Source organism: Calliphora vicina, chromosome 1 (assembly GCF_958450345.1).
Source record: "Calliphora vicina chromosome 1, idCalVici1.1, whole genome shotgun sequence".
NCBI lineage: Eukaryota > Metazoa > Arthropoda > Insecta > Diptera > Calliphoridae > Calliphora > Calliphora vicina.
Genome location: NC_088780.1, coordinates 18776686 through 18796517, shown reverse-complemented (window position 1 = coordinate 18796517; position 19832 = coordinate 18776686). Strand labels below are relative to the sequence as shown.

Sequence of the window (19832 nt, the reverse complement as noted above, 5' to 3'; positions counted from 1 at the left end):
AATAAGTATGTAATTTAAAAAAAGTTCTTTGTAGCAAAAAGAAAACAATTAAAAATGAAACATGACGAACGAAAACATAAAGAAAAGATCACATAAATAATAACATTTTATTAATTACGACTTGGTAATTTTGCTTTGTTTCCCTAGATTCAGTTTTAAGTTGTTTTATGTTTGCCAGCTTTTATCAACAACTTCGTTTTTGTGTTATCTTTTTTGTTAATAATTTTTTTTTTGTATTTCTTTTGTTTTATTTTCTCTCTTCTAAACACGAGGCTTATTTTTTTTATATATTTTTTTGTAAATTTGTAAAGTAATTAATGCTTAGCTTTCACAAATTTTTAATTTTCTTAATTTTTTTTTCACAAACTTCTTTTTGCTTTAATTCTCTTTTTTGTTTAACATACGATCTTTTCAAGATCTTCTTTGTTTTATTTATTTGTTATATATAACTTATTTTTTATTTATCAATTTTGTTATACAAGATTTTTTCTTTTATATATTCCACTAAACGCCTTGCACGTTTTGATATGATAACAACAAAACGCAAAAAAAGAAAAAAACTTTTTTTATTACCACAAACACAAAAAACGAAACACTCTAAGAGGGAGGGAAAAAAAACTCTTTAAACTCTTTTTTTATGTTAATTTTTTCGGAATTTCAGAAAACAAAAACACGTACATATGGTTCAACAGTTTACGAAACACTAACTGCAATTTACCAATTCCAAAATGTTTTCCAGTTTGTGTGTATGTTGTTGTTGTTGTTTTACTTTACACATTTACTTAACAATAAAATAATCAACAATACAAATACCACAACAACAACAGCCTTAAAATGTCTCATTATCATTTCATTCCATTCCTCTGTTAGTTAGTAAATATCGCGTGTTATTGTAGTTGTTGTTGTTATTAATTACTTTATTTTCTTACAGACACACATGTGTGTGTGTTTTTGTTGTTTTTTGCTCAGAATTTTTGTCTGCTTTTGTTGTGAAAATGCGTGCGTGTGTGTGTGCAATGAAAGAAACAAAAAGTAAAGAGAGCTTTTTCAGCACTCAATGCTGCCAGATGTGTTAAAATGCTGATAAATAAACAGATCGTGGTAACATTGTGAAAATATGTAATAGGTAAAGGCGAAACTAGCTATACCCTATAATTTCAATAGAATTATTGAAATTTGAATGCAGATCGAATAGAAATAAAATAAATTACTTAAAATTAATAAAATTTACAATAAAAATAATTAAGTTGATCTTGAAAATATGAAAGTTAATATGTTAAACATAGTTTGGATAATTTTGCTTATGTTCTAGCTGTTGGTGGTTAATATTTCCATGCACAATGACATTCTAACCAATCATTATGTTCCAAAGTCACACAATTTTCACATGTAAAAAATAATATTTTATTTCTCCTAAATAAAAGTAAATAAAACCAGCTGATTTATTTATTTCCATACGATTTTTGTTTGTTAATTTGGGAAAGTGTAAAAATGAATAGATTTCACAGTTTGCGTGTCATTTAAGAGTTTACTTGAGGACCCTTAATATTTTGTTACTAAAAATTGAATACTTTTTTAAAAAATTACAATACTAATTGCACCTTACTCAATATTTTCTGAACAAAGTAGAAACTACATTTATAGTTAAGCTAGCTGAATCCGGTCCGCGTTGCTGGCCTTTAGAAAACATCTGTTTTATATTGCATCTCGATCTCGACTTTAATATACAGTGTCGGAAAAAGTCGGTAATTCAACATTCAATGTTAATACATGTGGTGGCATTTCGGCTGGTTCCAATGAATTCAAAAATTCAGGGTAATTGACGACTTGTTCTTCGTTCATTACTGTGTCAATCGATTTGTAATTTATTGTTTCGCCAGGCACTTTCAATTGTATTTGGTCATCGAGCTTGTTAACATCATCATTCTAACTTGTTAACAATTTTGCACCTAATATGCAAAATTGTAAGTAAACAGAATTATGTATCACAGATCGAAAATCAAAAATCTGTCTTTACACTGTTACCCAAAAGGCTTTTCTGAAGATTACGTGAAAATTTCATCAAAATCGGTCCAGCCATATATACACACATCCATTTTTATGAAATATATGCATTAGCGGTAAATGCAAAAATTGGATTTTTACATGCCCCTCCGCCCACAGACCGAATATCAAAAATCTGACTATACAGTGTTACCCGCTAGGCTATTCTGAAGATTTCCTGAAAATTTCATCAAAATCGGTCAAGTGGTTTTTTTATATGTATATTGTTACGTTTTAACCTTTTCAAAACGTTTGGTTTATTTCCTTTAAATAAACCGGATACTTTTGATTGCAAATAAAAGCCGTTTAGTAGTTTAAAAATTGTAACAACTCTTTATTTATTCAAATGTACAACAACCACAGAATTAAACAGCCACTCAATGTTTTTTATACACGTTTATAAATTCTCAGAAATACAGACACACTTTATAATGTACACGAATTCACTTGAAAAACACAACACACTTTAAGGCACTAAGTTGATGTTTATTCGAAAAGCGTCTCTGATAAACTGACTAACTACTGCAACCTCTGCCACTATTAATAACACTGCCATCTGCACTCTAGATTGCTCTTTAACTGTCAAAGTTCGAATATTCTAGATCATACGCCATCTGTGGTGTATTTTCTTCTACAATGTTCTTTAACTGAATATTCGAATTCAAACTGCGTTGCCAACTTACGATCAATGGTCAACTGAAAGCTTTTATTTAATAATGCCCACAGATATGTTACAGTTTGCTATTACAGCATTGTCATTTGAAAGCATACTTTTAAATCAGCCCTTAAAATCGTTATATTTGAATTCAAGTACAATTTCGTAACAATATATAAATGGCATTAGCGGTATAATGTAAACATTTTATTTTGCCATGGTCTCAGAGTCTATAACGGACATAGTAGACAATTTTTTTTATATTATATATATAGATTTATTAAAAAAAAAAATTATAAAAAATTAATTCATCTTAGAATTACATTAAAAAAATAATTTTATTAACTCTAATTAGACAGATTTATATTTTTTAGTTCAAAAAGCATCTCAATACTCAAATTTGCCTTTTTATTATCCTTTTAGTCTCAAAATTAGTTTGTCTCCAAAGATTTTTTTAAAATTAATTTATCTTAGAATTACGTTAAAAAAAATAATTTTATGAACTCGCCTTAGACAGATTTACATTTTTTTAGTTCAAAAAGCACTCAATACTCAAAATTTTCATACAGTTTCTTGCAGTGTTGCCAGGCTCAAAATTTTTTTGTCTCCAAAGAGTTCCAGCACTTCAATTCTGCAGAAATAGTACTTGTTTCTGAAGCTCATCTACAACATTTTAATTATCTGCGTAAACCCATAATTGAAGGTTTACTAAAACTATTTAATAACATAAGATGGGTGTACGACTTAAAAATGCGGGATTTACAATAGATGGCGTATCTTTTGAACGCGGTTTTTGTTTTTAATAACTTATATGTCATTTTGAAGGGTCATATCTGCCATTATACCCTTCACCATGAGTGGCAGGGGTATATATAAGTTTGTCATTCCGTTTGTAATTTTTACATTTTCCATTTGCGACCCCACAAAGTATATACAGTGCTTGAAAAAACAATGTAAACTTTTCCAAATATTCCATATGTACCCAAAATTTAAAATAAATTTTTTTTTAGTTTTATTTATATAAATTAATGAAATAATATCTTCAAACTCTGAAGACATTGAATGTTAAAGTTGTCAGAAAAAGTGACTTTACAGATACCTACATATATCCAAAATATGAGTTTGTGAAATACTTAACCTATTCAATTTATTAAAATAATCTGGCAGCATAATTATCACGTTCACTTTAATGTTTCACTTCACAACACATTCCTAAAAATACCGTTTCACACAATAGGCGCGTGTTCTATAACCTCAACATTCCTGCAAAAAACCGTATTGTTTACATTTAATAATTCCAATCAGAAACAGAAACACAATGGAATTGTTGTGTTCACACACACACACACATGAGTGTGTGTGGAAATGTGTGAGCGAGTAAATAACAACAACAAAAACTTGTTTGCAAACAAGAAGAAACCAACAAGAAGAAAATAAACAATAAATGACCTCCTCAAGAAATCAGCTGTTTTTTAAAAGAATCATCGCAGACAAAATGAAAAAGTGATGAGAATTGAAATAAATAAAATAAAAAAACTGGTTGTTTTATTTATGACACCATCAGTTAATAACATCATTCATATAGGGCAGAAAATGAGTCAGACAAAGAGTCAGATGAGAAAGAGAAGTAAATACCCCGTATGAAACAAACAACATAAACACTGTTGCTAACAGCTGTAAACAAATGTAAGGAGTTATGGTTTAACCCTTTAATGATAAATGGGGGTTATTTTATTTGTTTATTTGTTATTATATTTATAACTATAAATTATTTAGTTTAATTGCTAAAAAGTCGTTCTTTTTGTTGTATTATTAAATATAGTTAGTTACGACTTACCTGTTCTATATCGAAATCCCACTCCGGCGAGGGTGAACGTAAAGACCGTTCTGCTGGCGGTGTACCTTGCGCGGGAGAGCCATGTGGCTCTTCTGGTATGACAGCAAAACGGCCTCTTTGTAAAATGGGTGATATAGTGCCATAATTTGCTGAAAATTAAAAGAAAATATACAAATTATTAAAAATGGATATAAAATGAAATTGAATTAATTTTAAACAAATATTGTTACGTTTTAACCTTTTCAAAACGTTGATTTATTTCCTTTAAATAAACCGGATACTTTTGATTGCAAATAAAAGCCCTTTATTAGTTTCAAAGTTGTAACAACTCTTTATTTATTTAAAATGTACAACAACCACAGAATTAAATATTCACTCAATGTTTTTTTTATACACGTTTATAAATTCGCAGAAATACTGACAAAATTTATAATGTATAACTTTAAGGCACTCAGTTGATGTTTATTCGAATAGCGTCTCTGATAAACTCACTAACGACTGCAACCTCTGCCACTATTTATAACACTGCCATCTGCACTCTAGATTGCTCTTTAACTGTCTAGAGGTTTATAATACATACGCCATCTGTGGTGTACTTTCAACAATGTTCTTTAACTGAATATTCGAATTCGAATATACGGTCGCAGCAAACAGCGTTGCCATACTTACGATCAATGGTCAACTGGAAGCTTTTATTCAATGTTAATAATGCCCACAGATATGTTACAGTTTGCTATTACAGCACTGCTATTTGAAAGCTTTATGCTAATTTTAAATCAGCCGTTAAAACCGTTATATTTGAATTCAAGTACAATTTCGTAACAATATATTCCCATATGTAGTTCCTAGGAGTAGCATAGGTCCTTAACAAATTCATTCAATTCTACTTTATCTAAAGCTAAGTTTTTTCTTCTGCAACAACCCTGAGACTCCAATTCAGAGCTGAACGGGCGATATCATCATAAGGCATTCTTAGCAGGTGGCGCCGACATACAAGCTTTTGATTAGACTGGTGATTTTGCTGGGGACTCCTTTGCATTCTAGTGATCACAAAATTACATTGTGTTTTATACATGTCAAACCCTTTCTCGACGTCTATAAAGCACAAGTAGAGCGGTGTGAGCAATGTGTTTACATGGTCGATGTATGATCGATGCGATCTAAAACCAGCCTGCTCGTTCCGTAGTCTACGTGACACATTTTCTGATATAGTCGCTTATTAATGATATGCGCTACTATTTTATTCACCATGCTATAATAACGTTATTCCTCTCCAATTCTTGCAATCAGAGTGGTTGTCTTTCTTTGGCAGCAGAGTTATAATCACTATCCCAGAAGTCCGATATGAGCGGATGCAGGAGTTCAGCGCTTAGTATACAGTCGGCTTTCAATAACTCTGAATGTATGTTGTCAGGTGGGTTTCAAATCGATTGTCCTTCTGGTGTTGAATACAGGTGCATATGCTGGCTGTCGATGATTGAGGTGGTGGAGAGATATTTTGTGTAGTATTCTTCCCATATCTTAATCTGTCTGTCTTTCGACGTAGACATTTCACCATTGCTATCCATTAAAGGTTTGGTGGTAGAGCATGTGGTGTTCGTTAATTGACGCACTGATTGGAAGAGGTCTCGGCAGCGAAGGGTATCTGCTTCTGCTTACGCTTTTGTTGCAATTTATTAGCTACAATGCCTTTCATCGGTCCTTGAGCTTTTCTTCACCATCTTGTCCAATCCGTCGTATTGGGCTAGAGCTTTAGCAGTTCTGTTTTTGGCGCAATTTACTCCGTTCTTTCGCTTTGCACGCTGATTTATAGGATTCCACCATGGCTTCTTGGGTGAGGTCCTGTAGCCTATGTGTTCTTCTGCTGCATTGATCAGGTTATTTTTGATGTAAGCCCATCTATCTCCCTCACTGTCTGGTTGTTCTCTCTTGATAAGAGTCCCTGATGGCGTTGGTAAAACGGGTCGCCTATGCCGTATGATGGCGATTAAGAGATGGTGATCACTCGATATATCCGCACCACGTCCGTTACGAACATTCAGCAGTGATCAACGCCATTTTTTGCTGATGGCGATGTGGTCAATTTGATTTTCGGTTGCGCGATCGGGTCATACCCACTTCACCTTATGAAACCGCTTATGAGGGAAGAGTGTGCCGCCAAAGACAAGACTGTAGTTGAGAAAGAGATCCGATAGGAAGTAGCCGTTATCGGTCATGTTTCTAAATCAGCAGCTGCCCATTATCGATTCCAGGCCAGTGTTTTTGTCACCCAGTTGAGCATTGAAGTCACCGAGAAAGATGAAAATGTCGAATCTTCTGACATCATGAAGCGCTTTGATAAGACTGTTGTAAAATTCCAATTTCTGTTTGTACTCCTCAGCGTGATAGTGTTGTTATTCCTACAATTCTATTATTGTATAATCTAGAATTGTAGGGCTTTATAATCATATTCCTGGTCAAGCTTTACACTTAGGCCAAGAAAACCTTTAAACGTAGACCTTTATAGCTTTAGTTAAGCTTCAATTGTAGAAATTTATAGTTTGTTATTTAAGCTTTAACCCAGAACTTTATATTGTCATAGTTAAGCTGCAATCGTTGATCTTATAGACTTAGTTAAGCTGTAATCGTAGTCTTAGTTAAGCGGTGATCGTAGACCTTTCTATAGTCTTAGTTAAGCTGTAATCGTGGTCTTAGTTAAGCTGTGATCGTAGATCTTTCTATAATCTTAGTTAAGCTGTAATCGTGGTCTTAGTTAAGCTGTAATCGTTGATCTTTATAGTCTTAGTTAAGCTGTAATCGTGGTCTTAGTTATGCCGATATCGTAGATCTTTATATAAACTTAGTTAAGCTGTAATCGTGGTCTTAGTTAAGCCGATATCGTAGATCTTTATATAGACTTAGTTAAGCTGTAATCGTGGTCTTAGTTAAGCTGTGATCGGAGATCTTTATATAGTCTTAGTTAAGCTTTAATCGTGGTCTTAGTTAAGCTGTAATCGTGGTCTTAGTTAAGCTGTGATCGTAGATCTTTATATAGTCTTAGTTAAGCTGTAATCGTGGTCTTAGTTAAGCCGCGATCGTAGGTCTTTATATAGTCTTAGTTAAGCTGTAATCGTGGTCTTAGTTTAGCTGTGATCGGAGATCTTTCTATAGTCTTAGTTAAGCTGCAATCGTGGTCTTAGTTAAGCTGTGATCGTAGATCTTTATATAGATTTAGTTAAGCTATAATCGTGGTCTTAGTTAAGCTGTAATAGTACATCTTTATATAGTATTAGTTAAGCTGTAATCGTGGTCTTAGTTAAGCTGTAATAGTACATCTTTATATAGTCTTAGTTAAGCTGTAATCGTGGTCTTAGTTAAGCTGTAATAGTACATCTTTATATAGTCTTAGTTAAGCTGTAATCGTGGTCTTAGTTAAGCTGTAATCGTGGTCTTAGTTAAGCTGTAATAGTACATCTTTATATAGTCTTAGTTTAGCTGTAATCGTGGTCTTAGTTAAGCTGTGATCGTAGATCTTTATATAGTCTTAGTTAAACTGTAATCATGGTCTTAGTTAAGCCGCGATCGTAGATCTTTATATAGTCTTAGTTAAACTGTAATCGTGGTCTTAGTTAAGCTGTGATCGTAGATCTTTATATAGTCTTAATTAAGCTGTAATCGTGATCTTAGTTAAGCCGTGATCGTAGATCTTTATATAGTCTTAGTTAAGCTGTGATCGTAGATCTTTATATAGACTTGGTTAAGCTGTAATCGTAGATCTTATAGTCTTAGTTAAGCTTCAATTGTAGATTTTTATTTAGTCTCAGTTATACAGTAATCGTAGACCTTTATATGGTTTTGGTTAAGCTTTGGAGATATTTGGACATATTGCTCTCTCGTCTTTAAAGATTTGATTAAGATTTGTAGGCACAAACAATTTTAGTCAATTAAACCATTATTTTTTCTTTTTATTACTTTTTCCTAATTTCAATTTTCAGTTAATTCAATTTATTTCATATTAAACATTTGATGACATTTCAACTCTTCTCACCACCAACTAACTAACTCTAATAATTACACCCAAGATGGCGTTACTGATAACACACAACGGAATCAATTACACCAAAAATAAAAATAAACTAAAACAGAAATAATTCGAACATTATATATTACAATTATAACTTACATGCTGGCATTAAACGAAAACGGCCCAATGTTGTTTCTGGCGGACCTTGAGGTTGGGTTGAGGTGACACGAAAGCGACCGCGTCTAGCGGCGGCTACTTCTTCGTAGCCTCCACCACCGGTATTCGGCATTTTGTAAACGTTATTTTAACTGAAATAGAAAAGAAAATTCGTTTAAATTATTAAAGCCTTAAACAAACAGTATTAAAAACATTATTATTATTTTTGGCTGTAAACCAACAAATATTTTCATATAAATACCAAAAGGTCAAACTAACAACGGCATGTCTAAAGCATGTTAATGTCCTTTAAGCATGCAATGCATGAAAGTTAAACAAAGCCCATAGAAACCTGACAACCAACATAATAATAGTAAAAATATATATATAAAAGAGAGCGAGAGAGAGGACCACAAAAAAAAATCAATGATATTTGATACAACGTTGCAATATTTCTAAAATTTATTTTAAAAAAATCCAATAAATTGTAGAGCCACCTTCTTTTACATTGTTTTCATATATTTCACTCTCAAATGTGGTCATATCAGGCGCCCAGTATTATTAGTATGAGCTTTCAAAGTGCCTTATCCTGTGTGTCTATTGCTATCATTCCTAATGATGGATTAATAACTCATAATTGAGTTTATTTTTTTCTTTTTCTCGTTTTCAACTGTTGCTAGATTGTCATCCTCCCACTCAGAAGCCTACCCACGTGTTTGTTTTTTTTTGTATTTGAATCCTTTACATTGTATTTTTTGTTTGGTTATTAGTAAGTGTCATTTTAGTTGGACCAAACAAATTGGCAATCTTTCTTTTTGCGTCACTATGATGGATGGCAGACATATTGCTTAATTTGATATACAATTTATGACATTTTAAAGAATGCTGATTAAGTGGGGGAAAATAATATTTAAATGAACTTAACATTTTGTTAAGTAAATTTAAATAGTTTTTTTACAGTTTATTTAATATCGTTAATAGGTAATAGCAACCTAAAGCGTAAACTTTAATAGTAGGTCTTAATATAGTCTTAATTAAGTTTTAGTTAAGCTGAAATTGTTGGTATTTATATAATCTTAATTAAGCTCCAATTATGGAACAACGTGGCGAGTAATTGGCGCCACTCAATTGCCAATCTCAACAACTAGTTGGAAAAAAATGCATATCTGGAGGCTGCAATCGGTAATCCCGATACCAGAATCGGCTGTGATCGGCTAATCATCAGTTCATCTTAAACTCTCCGGATTACAGAAACCGCAACGAATGAAAACCAAAATGATCCCCAACTGTTGACGACTTTTAGCTTTAAATCAAGGATACGCTTGGGATCATGGAATATTAGAACGCTTCTGGGACCATCAAGATTGTCCCATATATGCAAGGCGTTCAGAAACTATAACCTTATCTTGCACTACCTTTTTATATTCTGACAAGCCAAGTTGACTTCATTGATCGAGCGGAGTAGGTTTCCTTCTTTCTAGAGAGGCCAAGAGCACCTCACTGTACTTAACATTAAATCAGATCCGACTTGAGTACGATTTGCTCAGAGAGAACGCCAATACTATACGTGCACTGAAAAATGGCAAGGCACCAGACGTAGACATCAATCCCGATACCAGAATCGGCTGTGATCGGCTAATCATAGGTTCCTCTTAAACTCTCCGGATTACAGAAACCACAACGAATGAAAACCAAAACGATCCCCAACTGTTGAAGACTTTTAGCTTTAAATCAAGGATACGATTGGGAACATGGAATATTAGAACGCTTCTGGAACCATCAAGATTGGTCCAAATATGCAAGGAATTCAAAAGCTATATCCTTCTCTTTCATTTATATTCTGGCAAGCCAAGTGGGTTTCCTTGATCGAGCGGAGTTTGTTTCCTTCTTTCTAGAGAGGCCAAGATCATCTCACTTTACTTAACATTAAATCTGATTCGACATGAGTATGATTTGCCCAGACGAAACCGAGATTGCCAATGCTTTACGTGCCCAGAAAAATGGCAAGGCACCAGGCCTGGACAACATCTATCCTGAACTGCTTAAGGCTGGTTCGACTCTTAATTAAGCTCCAATTATGGAACAACGTGGCGAGTAATTGGCGCCACTCAATTGCCAATCTCAACAACTAGTTGGAAAAAAATGCATATCTGGAGGCTGCAATCGGTAATCCCGATACCAGAATCGGCTGTGATCGGCTAATCATCAGTTCATCTTAAACTCTCCGGATTACAGAAACCACAACGAATGAAAACCAAAATGACCCCCAACTGTTGACGACTTTTAGCTTTAAATCAAGGATACTATTGGGATCATGGAATATTAGAAAGCTTCTGGCACCATCAAGATTGGTCCAAATATGCAAGGAGTTCAAAAACTACAACCTTCTCTTTCACTACCTTTTTTTATTCCTGCAAGCCAAGTGGACTTCCTTGATCGAGCGGAGTAAGTTTCCTTCTTTCTAGAGAAGCCAAGAGCACCTCACTGTACTTAACATTAAATCAGATCCGACTTGAGTGCGATTTGCTCAGAGGAAACCGAGAGCGCCAATGCTATACGTGCACTGAAAAATGGCAAGGCACCAGACGTAGACAACATCAATCCCGATACCAGAATCGGCTGTGATCGGCTAATCATAGGTTCCTCTTAAACTCTCCGGATGACAGAAACCACAACGAATGAAAAGCAAAATGATTCCCAACTGTTGAAGAATTTTAGCTTTAAATCAAAGATACGATACGGAACATGGAATATTAGAACGCGTCTGGAACCATCAAGATTGGCCCAAATATGCAAGGAATTCCTTGATCGAGCGGAGTAGATTTCCTTCTTTCTAGGGAGGCCAAGATCATCTCACTGTACTTAACATTAAATCTGATTCGACTTGAATATGATTTGCCCAGACGAAACCGAGAGCACCAATGCTATACGTGCACAGAAAAATGGCAAGGCACCAGACGTAGACAATATCAATCCCGATACCAGAATCGGCTACGATCGGCTAATCATCGGTTCATCTTAAACTCTCCAGATGACAGAAACCACAACGAATGAAAAGCAAAATGATCCCCAACTGTTGAAGACTTTTAGCTTTAAATCAAGGATACGATTGGGATCATGGAATATTAGAAAGCTTCTGGAACCATCAAGATTAGCCAAAATATGCAAGGAATTCAGAAACTATAACCTTCTCTTTCACTACCTTTTTATATTCTGACAAGCCAAGTGGACTTTCTCGATCGAGAGGCGTAGATTTCCTTCTTTCTAGAGAGGCCAAGAGCGCCTCAATGTACTTCACATTAAATCAGATCCAACTTGAGTATGATTTGCTCAGAGGAAACCTAGAGGGCCAATGCTATACGTGCACTGAAAAATGGCAAGGCACCAGACGTAGACAACATCAATCCCGATACCAAAATCGGCTGTGATCGGCTAACCATAGGTTCCTCTTAAACTCTCCGGATGACAGAAACCACAACGAATGAAAAGCAAAATGATACCCAACTGTTGAAGACTTTTAGCTTTAAATCAAGGATACGATTCGGAACATGGAATATTAGAACGCTTCTGGAGCCATCAAGATTGGCCCAAATATACAAGGAATTCAAAAGCCTTCTCTTACACTACCTTTTTATATTTTGGCAAGACAAATGGACTTCCTCAATCGAGAGGTTTCCTTCTTTATATAGAGACCAAGAGCGCCTCACTGTACTCAACATTAAATTATATTCGACTTGAGTATGATTTGTCCAGACGAAACCGAGATCGCCAATGCTATACGTGCCCAGAAAAATGGAAAGACACGAGCCCTAGACAACATCTATCCTGAACTGCTTAAGGCTGGTTCGATTCTTAGTGCTGAAATAATAAGACCTATTATAAAATACTTTTGGACATCCCACTCTCTTTCTGCTGAACTAAGTGAAGGACAGATAATTAAACTACCCAAGAAGGCAGACTTAACAGAATGAGAAACCTGGCGGGGTATAACTCTTTTAACCATGATTAATAAGGTGTTAGCGAATATAATCCATGTTAAATTGTCATCATCAATTTCAGCAGATGTTCTAAATGAGCTAGCTGGTTTCAGACCACACCGATCATATAAATATCCTACGTATCATAGTGGTGTCGGTGGAATATGGCGATCTCCACTATATCTGATATTTATAGACTTCTCCAAAGCATTTGATGCCATCTACCATCAGGAAATTTGGCAAGCATTTCGATGCGAGGGAATTCCACCTGAGCTAATCGACCTTATCAAAGCTCTGTATGGCAACTCAACAAGCAGATTACTGCATGAATGCATGTTAAGCAATCCGATTGGTGTAGGCTTTGGTGTAGGACAGGGATGTATCCTATCTTTGCTGTTATTCAATATTGTATTGGACTCAATAATGCAGCAATCATCCCGCATTAGAAGACGCATTACATGGGGTATGAAAGGTCGACTGGAGGAACTTGACTACTCTGATGATATTTGCCTGCTCGCCCATAACTTTACCGATATATCAGCCAAATTGGAACAGAGGTATCAGCTGGAATCTGGTGTTGGTCTTCATATTAATTTCGACAAAACTAAGGTTCTACGTATCAATACAATTAATCTCTCCAAGTTCAGAGTCAACAACAGAGAGCTCGAGGATGTGCAATCGTTTTGCTACTTAGGATGAATCATATCCAACACAGGCTGCTCACGTGATGATATTGCATATCGCATAAGAAAAGCAAACATTCATTTGGTGCATTACAAAAAGTATGGAAGCTCTGCCTTTTCTCCTCAAATGTTCGCACCACCCTGCTATATGGATGTGCGTCCTGGAACTCTACATGCAGTGCCTCTGGCAAACAGTCGAAACACCAATCCGCATAGAAATTGAAAGCGGAAATGGAGTTGGTTTGGTCATATTTTGAGAAGACCTCATGATGATATATCAAAGATGGTAATTGACTGGAAGCCTTAAGGCAGCAGAACAAGAAGTAGACCCGCTAACACTTGGAGAAGGCAACTAGAATCCGAAATTAGCGAAACGGTCGGAGATAAGACTAATATCACAGGACAGATCAAGACGGAAGAATTTCGTTACGGCCCTTTATTCCTACTTGGAACCAAGATATATTTAAAGCTTCACTAAGACTCTACAAACAGCTACGATTGAAGCTTAACTAAGACTTTATAAACAGCTACGATTGCAGCTTCACAATAAAGAGCTACGATTAGAGATTATCAAAGACTTAACTAAAACTTAGTAAATACCTATGATTAAATCTTTACTAAGACAAAGAGCTACAATATAGAGAGTTCTAAGACTATAAATAGCGACCATTGAAGCTTAACTAAAACTATGGAAATACCTACGATTAAAACTTAACTAAGGCTCTATAAAGTTCCAATATTGATGTCTATTAAAGACATAAGATTGAATATTAGTCCCTCAATTGGAGTTTCTGACGAAAATGCTTCATTTATATGTAAATGTATGACTTAAAAATGCAGAATTTACAATAGATGGCGTATGTTTTGATACAGGATTTTGTTTTTGTCATTTTGATGGATACATATCTGTCATTTATTCCCACTTAGTTATTGATCATTACAGTGTAAACAACAAAGTTTCTTTTTGCTTCAAAAATGTCGAATTTTGTGCCAACAAAGCGTCATATGCGGGAAGTTTTGCTTTAGTTATTTAATTTGAATAAAAAGTGCCGCTGAAGCCCACCGATTGCTCACCAAAGCTTATGGTGAATGTTTTGCATCGATTTCAATTTGCGAGAGATGGTTTGTTCGGTTCATAAGTGGTGATCTCGACATGGAAGACAAAGATCGTCCAGGTCAACAAAAAAAAAATTGGAAAACCAAGAATTGTAGGCATTACTCCAAGAAGATTGTTGTCAAACTCAACAAAAACTTGCTAAATCATTGGGAGCTAATCAAGCAGCAATTTCAAAACGTCAAAAAGCTGGGAAATTGGTTACCATAGGAATTGAAGCCGAGATACCTTGATATAGGATTTTGCATGTCCGAAATGATGTTTGAACGCTTTAAAATAAAATCATTTTTGCTCCAAATCATTACTTGCGATGAAAAATGGATGCATTACGATAACCCGAAGCTTAAGAGATCGCATGTGAAGCCCCGCCAATCAGCCAAATCGACACCAAAGCCAAATATCCATGGCGCTAAGCTAATGATCTGTATTTGGTGGTAGCAAAAGAGTCCCAACTATTATGATCTGCTGAAATCCGGCCAGACCATCACACGAATGCTTTATACAAGGTGGCGCAAAAGTAATCCTCCTATCAGAAAATGCTATAAATTTTGCGATTGGCCCCTAATGTCAGTTCTGTTTTGACATTTGTGTAGTAAACACAGGCGAAATACACGTTAATAAACAATGTTACGCTACACTGCTCCAGAACGCGCAATATTGCTGACTATTTATTTGACCTTAATCACCACCAAGAGGAAGATGATTTTTCATCAAAAATAATCATGAGTGATGAGGCGCATTTCCATCTTAGCGGGTACGTAAATATGTAAAATTTACGCTTCTGGGGCACTGAATAACCCACGAAGAGCCATTACACCCGCTCAAAGTCACTGTATGGTGTGCTGTTTTCGCTGGAGGAGTCATCGGACCTTTTTTCTTCGAAGACGTCGCGGGCCAAACGGTTACTGTGAATGGTGAGCGCTACAGAGCAATGATCAACGAGTTCTTTTTGCGGCAACTTGATGAATTGGGATTGGAAAACATGTGGTTCCAACAGGACGGTGCAACGGCACACACTGCACGTGCCACAACCGATATGCTGAAGCATGCATTTCCCGGGCGCCTAATCACCCGTTTTGGTGATTTGCACTGGCCAGCAAGATCGCCTGATTTGACCGATCCAGTCTTCTTTTTGTGGGGCTTTTTGAATTGGCGGGTTTATGTCAACAAGCCTCAGACTATGGCAGCTCTTAAAGACAATATCCGTCAAGAGTGTGAGGTCCTATCGCCGGAAGTTTTGGCCAAAGTGATGGAAAATGCCATAAAAAAGGGCTCAAATGACAATCAACTATGGCGGCGGCCATTTATGACATCATATTCTCGACTTGATGTAAAAAAAATTAAAATAATCCACAAGAAGAATCAAAGTTTTTCATTATTTTTTTAATTACAGCCAAAAAACATTGGAAGTTTACTTTTGCGCCACCTTGTAGAACACAACTGATTCGTTTGAAGTGTTCATTGGCCAAACATGAAACTGTAATCTTCCATCATGACAACACTCGGTCACATGTTGTAATACCTGTTAAAAACTATTTAGAATGAAGAAGTTGGGAAATTTTGCCTCATCCGCTTTATAGTCCAGACCTTGCCCTGTCCAACGACTATTTGTTGCGATCGAAACAGAACGCTCTCTCTGGGATACGCTTCTCCTTAGAACAGAGTATCCGAAATTGACTTGATTCGTTCTTGGCCTCAAAAGATGAGCAGTTCTTTTGGCTCGGCATCCATATGTTGCCAGAAAGATGGGATTGGCCTAACAATGGCCAATACTTTGAATAAATTTATATTGTTTAAATGTTTCAAAATAAAATTTCACATTTTTAAGTCATCTATCCAATATTAAAATCAATGTTTAGCACATGCTAACTTATATAAAAGGATTTTATCCCCCCCAATGCCTTCTATGGGCCTGCAATTTACATTTGTCCTTGACTGTCTAACAAACACCCTCTTTTTTATAATTAAAATTCACCTGAACTCATTAAGAATACAACACTTACCACTCACTCCCTCTCTCTATTCACTTCAAACGAAAAGTAATTTTGACAGTAGTGTTTGGCCAACAAACACAGAAATCAATCAAAATTTCGTACAACTAACGGAAAATGTTGTTAAATTTGAAACGGAAATTAAAGCAAACACTGTTTGTCACTCACAAAACACTAAACAAAATAATGTAAGCGTAAAAAAAGTAATTAAAATTTACAATTAAATAAGAAAATTTGGCAATTGAAATTCTAAAAGAAAATTTTTAATTTAGTTATTAAGGAAATTTATGACACATTTAGTTTTAATATAAATTATTATGTCAACTTATTTGGTATATTATATTAATTGTTTGAGGGTTTGTTGTTATTTTTCTTTTTATTATTTTTTTTTTATTTTTCCACTTTTTCACTATTGACTTTGTAGGGTTTTATGCAATCTTTCTTTTTCTGGTTTCGCTTTTTTTTTTTGCTTTTAAAATAGAAAATTTCTTTTAATCTCTTTTTTTTTAATGCATAAATTTACACACAACTTTTCTTTTAATAATTTTATGCTTTATGTGCATATTTTTTTATTTATATTTTTTTCTTCTTTTTTTTTAATGGTTTTAATAGATTTTGTTTAGTATATTTTAGTACACTTGGTTGAATTGATTGTTGGCTGTTATGGTTATGACCAAATAAACAGTGTTTGCAAAAAAAAATAAATAAAAAACTGTGAAAAACATTCATTCGCTCACTTTAAAACAGGGAAAAATCTTTAAAATAAATAAAACAACAACAATCATACACAACCACACAATGTTGTTGTTAAAATCTCCTATTGTAAAGAAAATTTGGGAGACTTGGTTTTCTCTTGTTGTGGTTTTTTGGTTTTGCGCATGTGTTGGCATTCGCAGAGAGACTACAAAATAGGGAAAATTTCTTCAAGTGTTTGTTTAAAGTGATGACTACTTAAACAATACAAAAAAGCACCAATTACATCCATAACAAGAGTTTAAAGAAAAACAGTAAAATTTCATATAAAATTTGTTATTTTTTTTAAACAATTTAATATTAGCAACTGAAATACTCTTTGTATTAAATTATTTTATTACATATTCTTAATATTATAGCTTAGGCTTGCAAAACAACTGAAAAACTATATTGAACTACAACTAAAACATTAAAATTACCCTTTTGTTTACCATTATTTCCTAATTAAAAATTAAGTTGGCATCACTAGAAATTGCTCTTTTAAAAAAAGAGATACGAAACGTGTTTGTATGTGTTTGTGCGTGGAAAATGGTATTTAACAAAGAGACTAGTGCTAGAAAAGCTTTTTTCCTAAAGAAAATAAAATAACACCAGCTGATTTGAAAACACCTGCAAACATTTAATAATGAATATTTATATAGCGAAATTTTGCCATTTAACGAACTGAAGGTTTAAATTAAAAAAAAAAACTTTAAAAATCAATTAAGATACTCCTAATCTTCAATCTTAGCTATTTTTAAAGACTTAGTTGTAGATCTTTATAGAGTCTTAGTTAAGCTTTAATCGTAGGTATTTACAAAGCTCTAATCGTAGCTCTTTATAGTCATTGTGAAGCTTCAATCGTAGCTGTTTATACAGTTTTAGTTAAGCTTTTTACAGAGCCTTAGTTAAGCTTTAATCGTAGCTCTTTATATTATCTTAGTTAAGCTTTAATCGTACTTATTTGTTTAGTCTTTGTTAAGCTTCAATCGTAGCTGTTTATAGAGTCTTAGTTATGCTTTTTAGAGAGTCTTAGTTAAGCTTCATCGTTGGCCTTTATAGAGCCATAACTCTGCTTCAATTTTTGTTATTTGTTCTTAGTTAAGCCTCAATAGCAGCTATTTATAGAGTCTTAGTTAAGTTTTAATCGTAGCACTTTAAAGAGTTTTTGTTAAGCTTCAGTCTTAAATCTTTATATTGTCTTAGTTAAGCTTTAATCATAGGGATTTACAAAATCTTAATCTTAGCTGTTTATAAAGTGTTAGTTAAGCTTCAATCGTAGTTATGTATTGGGTGTATGACTTAAAGTATTGACCATTGTTAGCTATTATCTTTTCCCATCATTCTGACAACTTATGGATTCCCAGTCAAACAAACTGCTCATATTTTGAGGCCAACAACGAATCAAGCCAATATCGAATACTCTGTTTTACAAAGTGAAGCGTATCCCAGAGAGAGCGTAGAAATAGTCAACGGACGGGGCACGGTCTGGACTATAAAGCGGATGAGGCAAAACTTACCAACCACTTCATTCTAAATACCTTCTAACAGGTATTGCAATATATGGCCGAATGTTGTCATGATGGAAGATTACAGTTTCAAGCCTGGCCGCATATTTTGGGCGTTTTTCGGCCAATGCTCGCTTCAAACGAATCAGTTGCGTTCGGTGCAGATTCCCTGTGCTCAATTGTAGTTATTTAGTCTTTATTAAGCTTCAATTGTAGCTGTTTACATAGTCTTTGTTAAGCTTCAATTGTAGCTTTCTATTTAGTCTTAGTTAAGCTTTATATATATCTCGATTTCTATGGTTCCAAGTAGGAACAAAGAGCCGTAATGAAATTCTTCCCTTGGGATTTGTCCCTTGCCATTAGTCTCATCTGAAACCAAGTTTTTCCTGTTTCAATAATTTCGGATTCAAGTTGCCTTCTCCAAGTGTTAGCGGGTCTACCTCTTCTTCTGCTGCCTTAAGGCTTCCATTCAATTGCCATCTGTGATATATCATCATGATATCTTCTCAAAATATGGCCAACCCAGCTCCATTTCCTCTTTGCAATTTCTATGCGGATTGATGTTTCGTCTGTTCTTTGCCAGAAATTTTCTGTTGGAAACTACGTTCGACCAAAATATTCGTAATATTTTTCGCAAGCTGTGGTTAATAAATACTAGCAGGGATTATGTATCTCTTGTAGCTCATTCCTGGACCCACATCCATATAGCAGGGTGGAGCGAACATTTGAGGAGAATAGGCAGAGCTTAGTTCTTATATGTACTTGTGGTCACTTCCATACTCTTGGTAATGCACCAAATGAGTGTTTTCCTTTTCCTATGCGATATTCAATATCATCACGAGAGCCGCCTGTGTTGGATCGTAAGTAGCAAAACGATTGCACATCCTCTAGCTCTATGTTGTTGACTCTGAACTTGGAGAGATTAGTTGTATTAATACGTAGAACCTTAGTTTTGTCGAATTTAATATGAAGACCAACACCATATGTCAGCTGATGTATCTGTTCCAATTTGGCTGATATATCGGTAAAGTTATGTAATATCATCAGCGTAGTCAAGATCCTCCAGTCGACAGTATATACCCCATATAATTCGTCTTCTAATGCGAGTTGATTGCTGCCTATTTAAGTCCCAT

The 19832-nt window shown here is 34.7% G+C and overlaps 1 protein-coding gene across 2 annotated transcripts in view; it reads right to left on the bottom strand.

Annotated features, from left to right (window-relative positions):
• The window catches only part of SNF4Agamma (SNF4/AMP-activated protein kinase gamma subunit), a 279015-nt gene that overhangs the window by 241219 nt on the left and 17964 nt on the right, over window positions 1–19832 (bottom strand). For both annotated transcript variants that reach the window (XM_065516510.1, XM_065498054.1), the window contains exons 2-3: window positions 8698–8846; window positions 4536–4684 (exon numbers count right to left, since the gene is read on the bottom strand). In XM_065516510.1, coding sequence (XP_065372582.1) covers window positions 4536–4684; window positions 8698–8827 — 279 coding nt within the window. In that variant the 5' untranslated portion in view covers window positions 8828–8846. The remainder of the gene's footprint in view (window positions 1–4535; window positions 4685–8697; window positions 8847–19832) is intronic.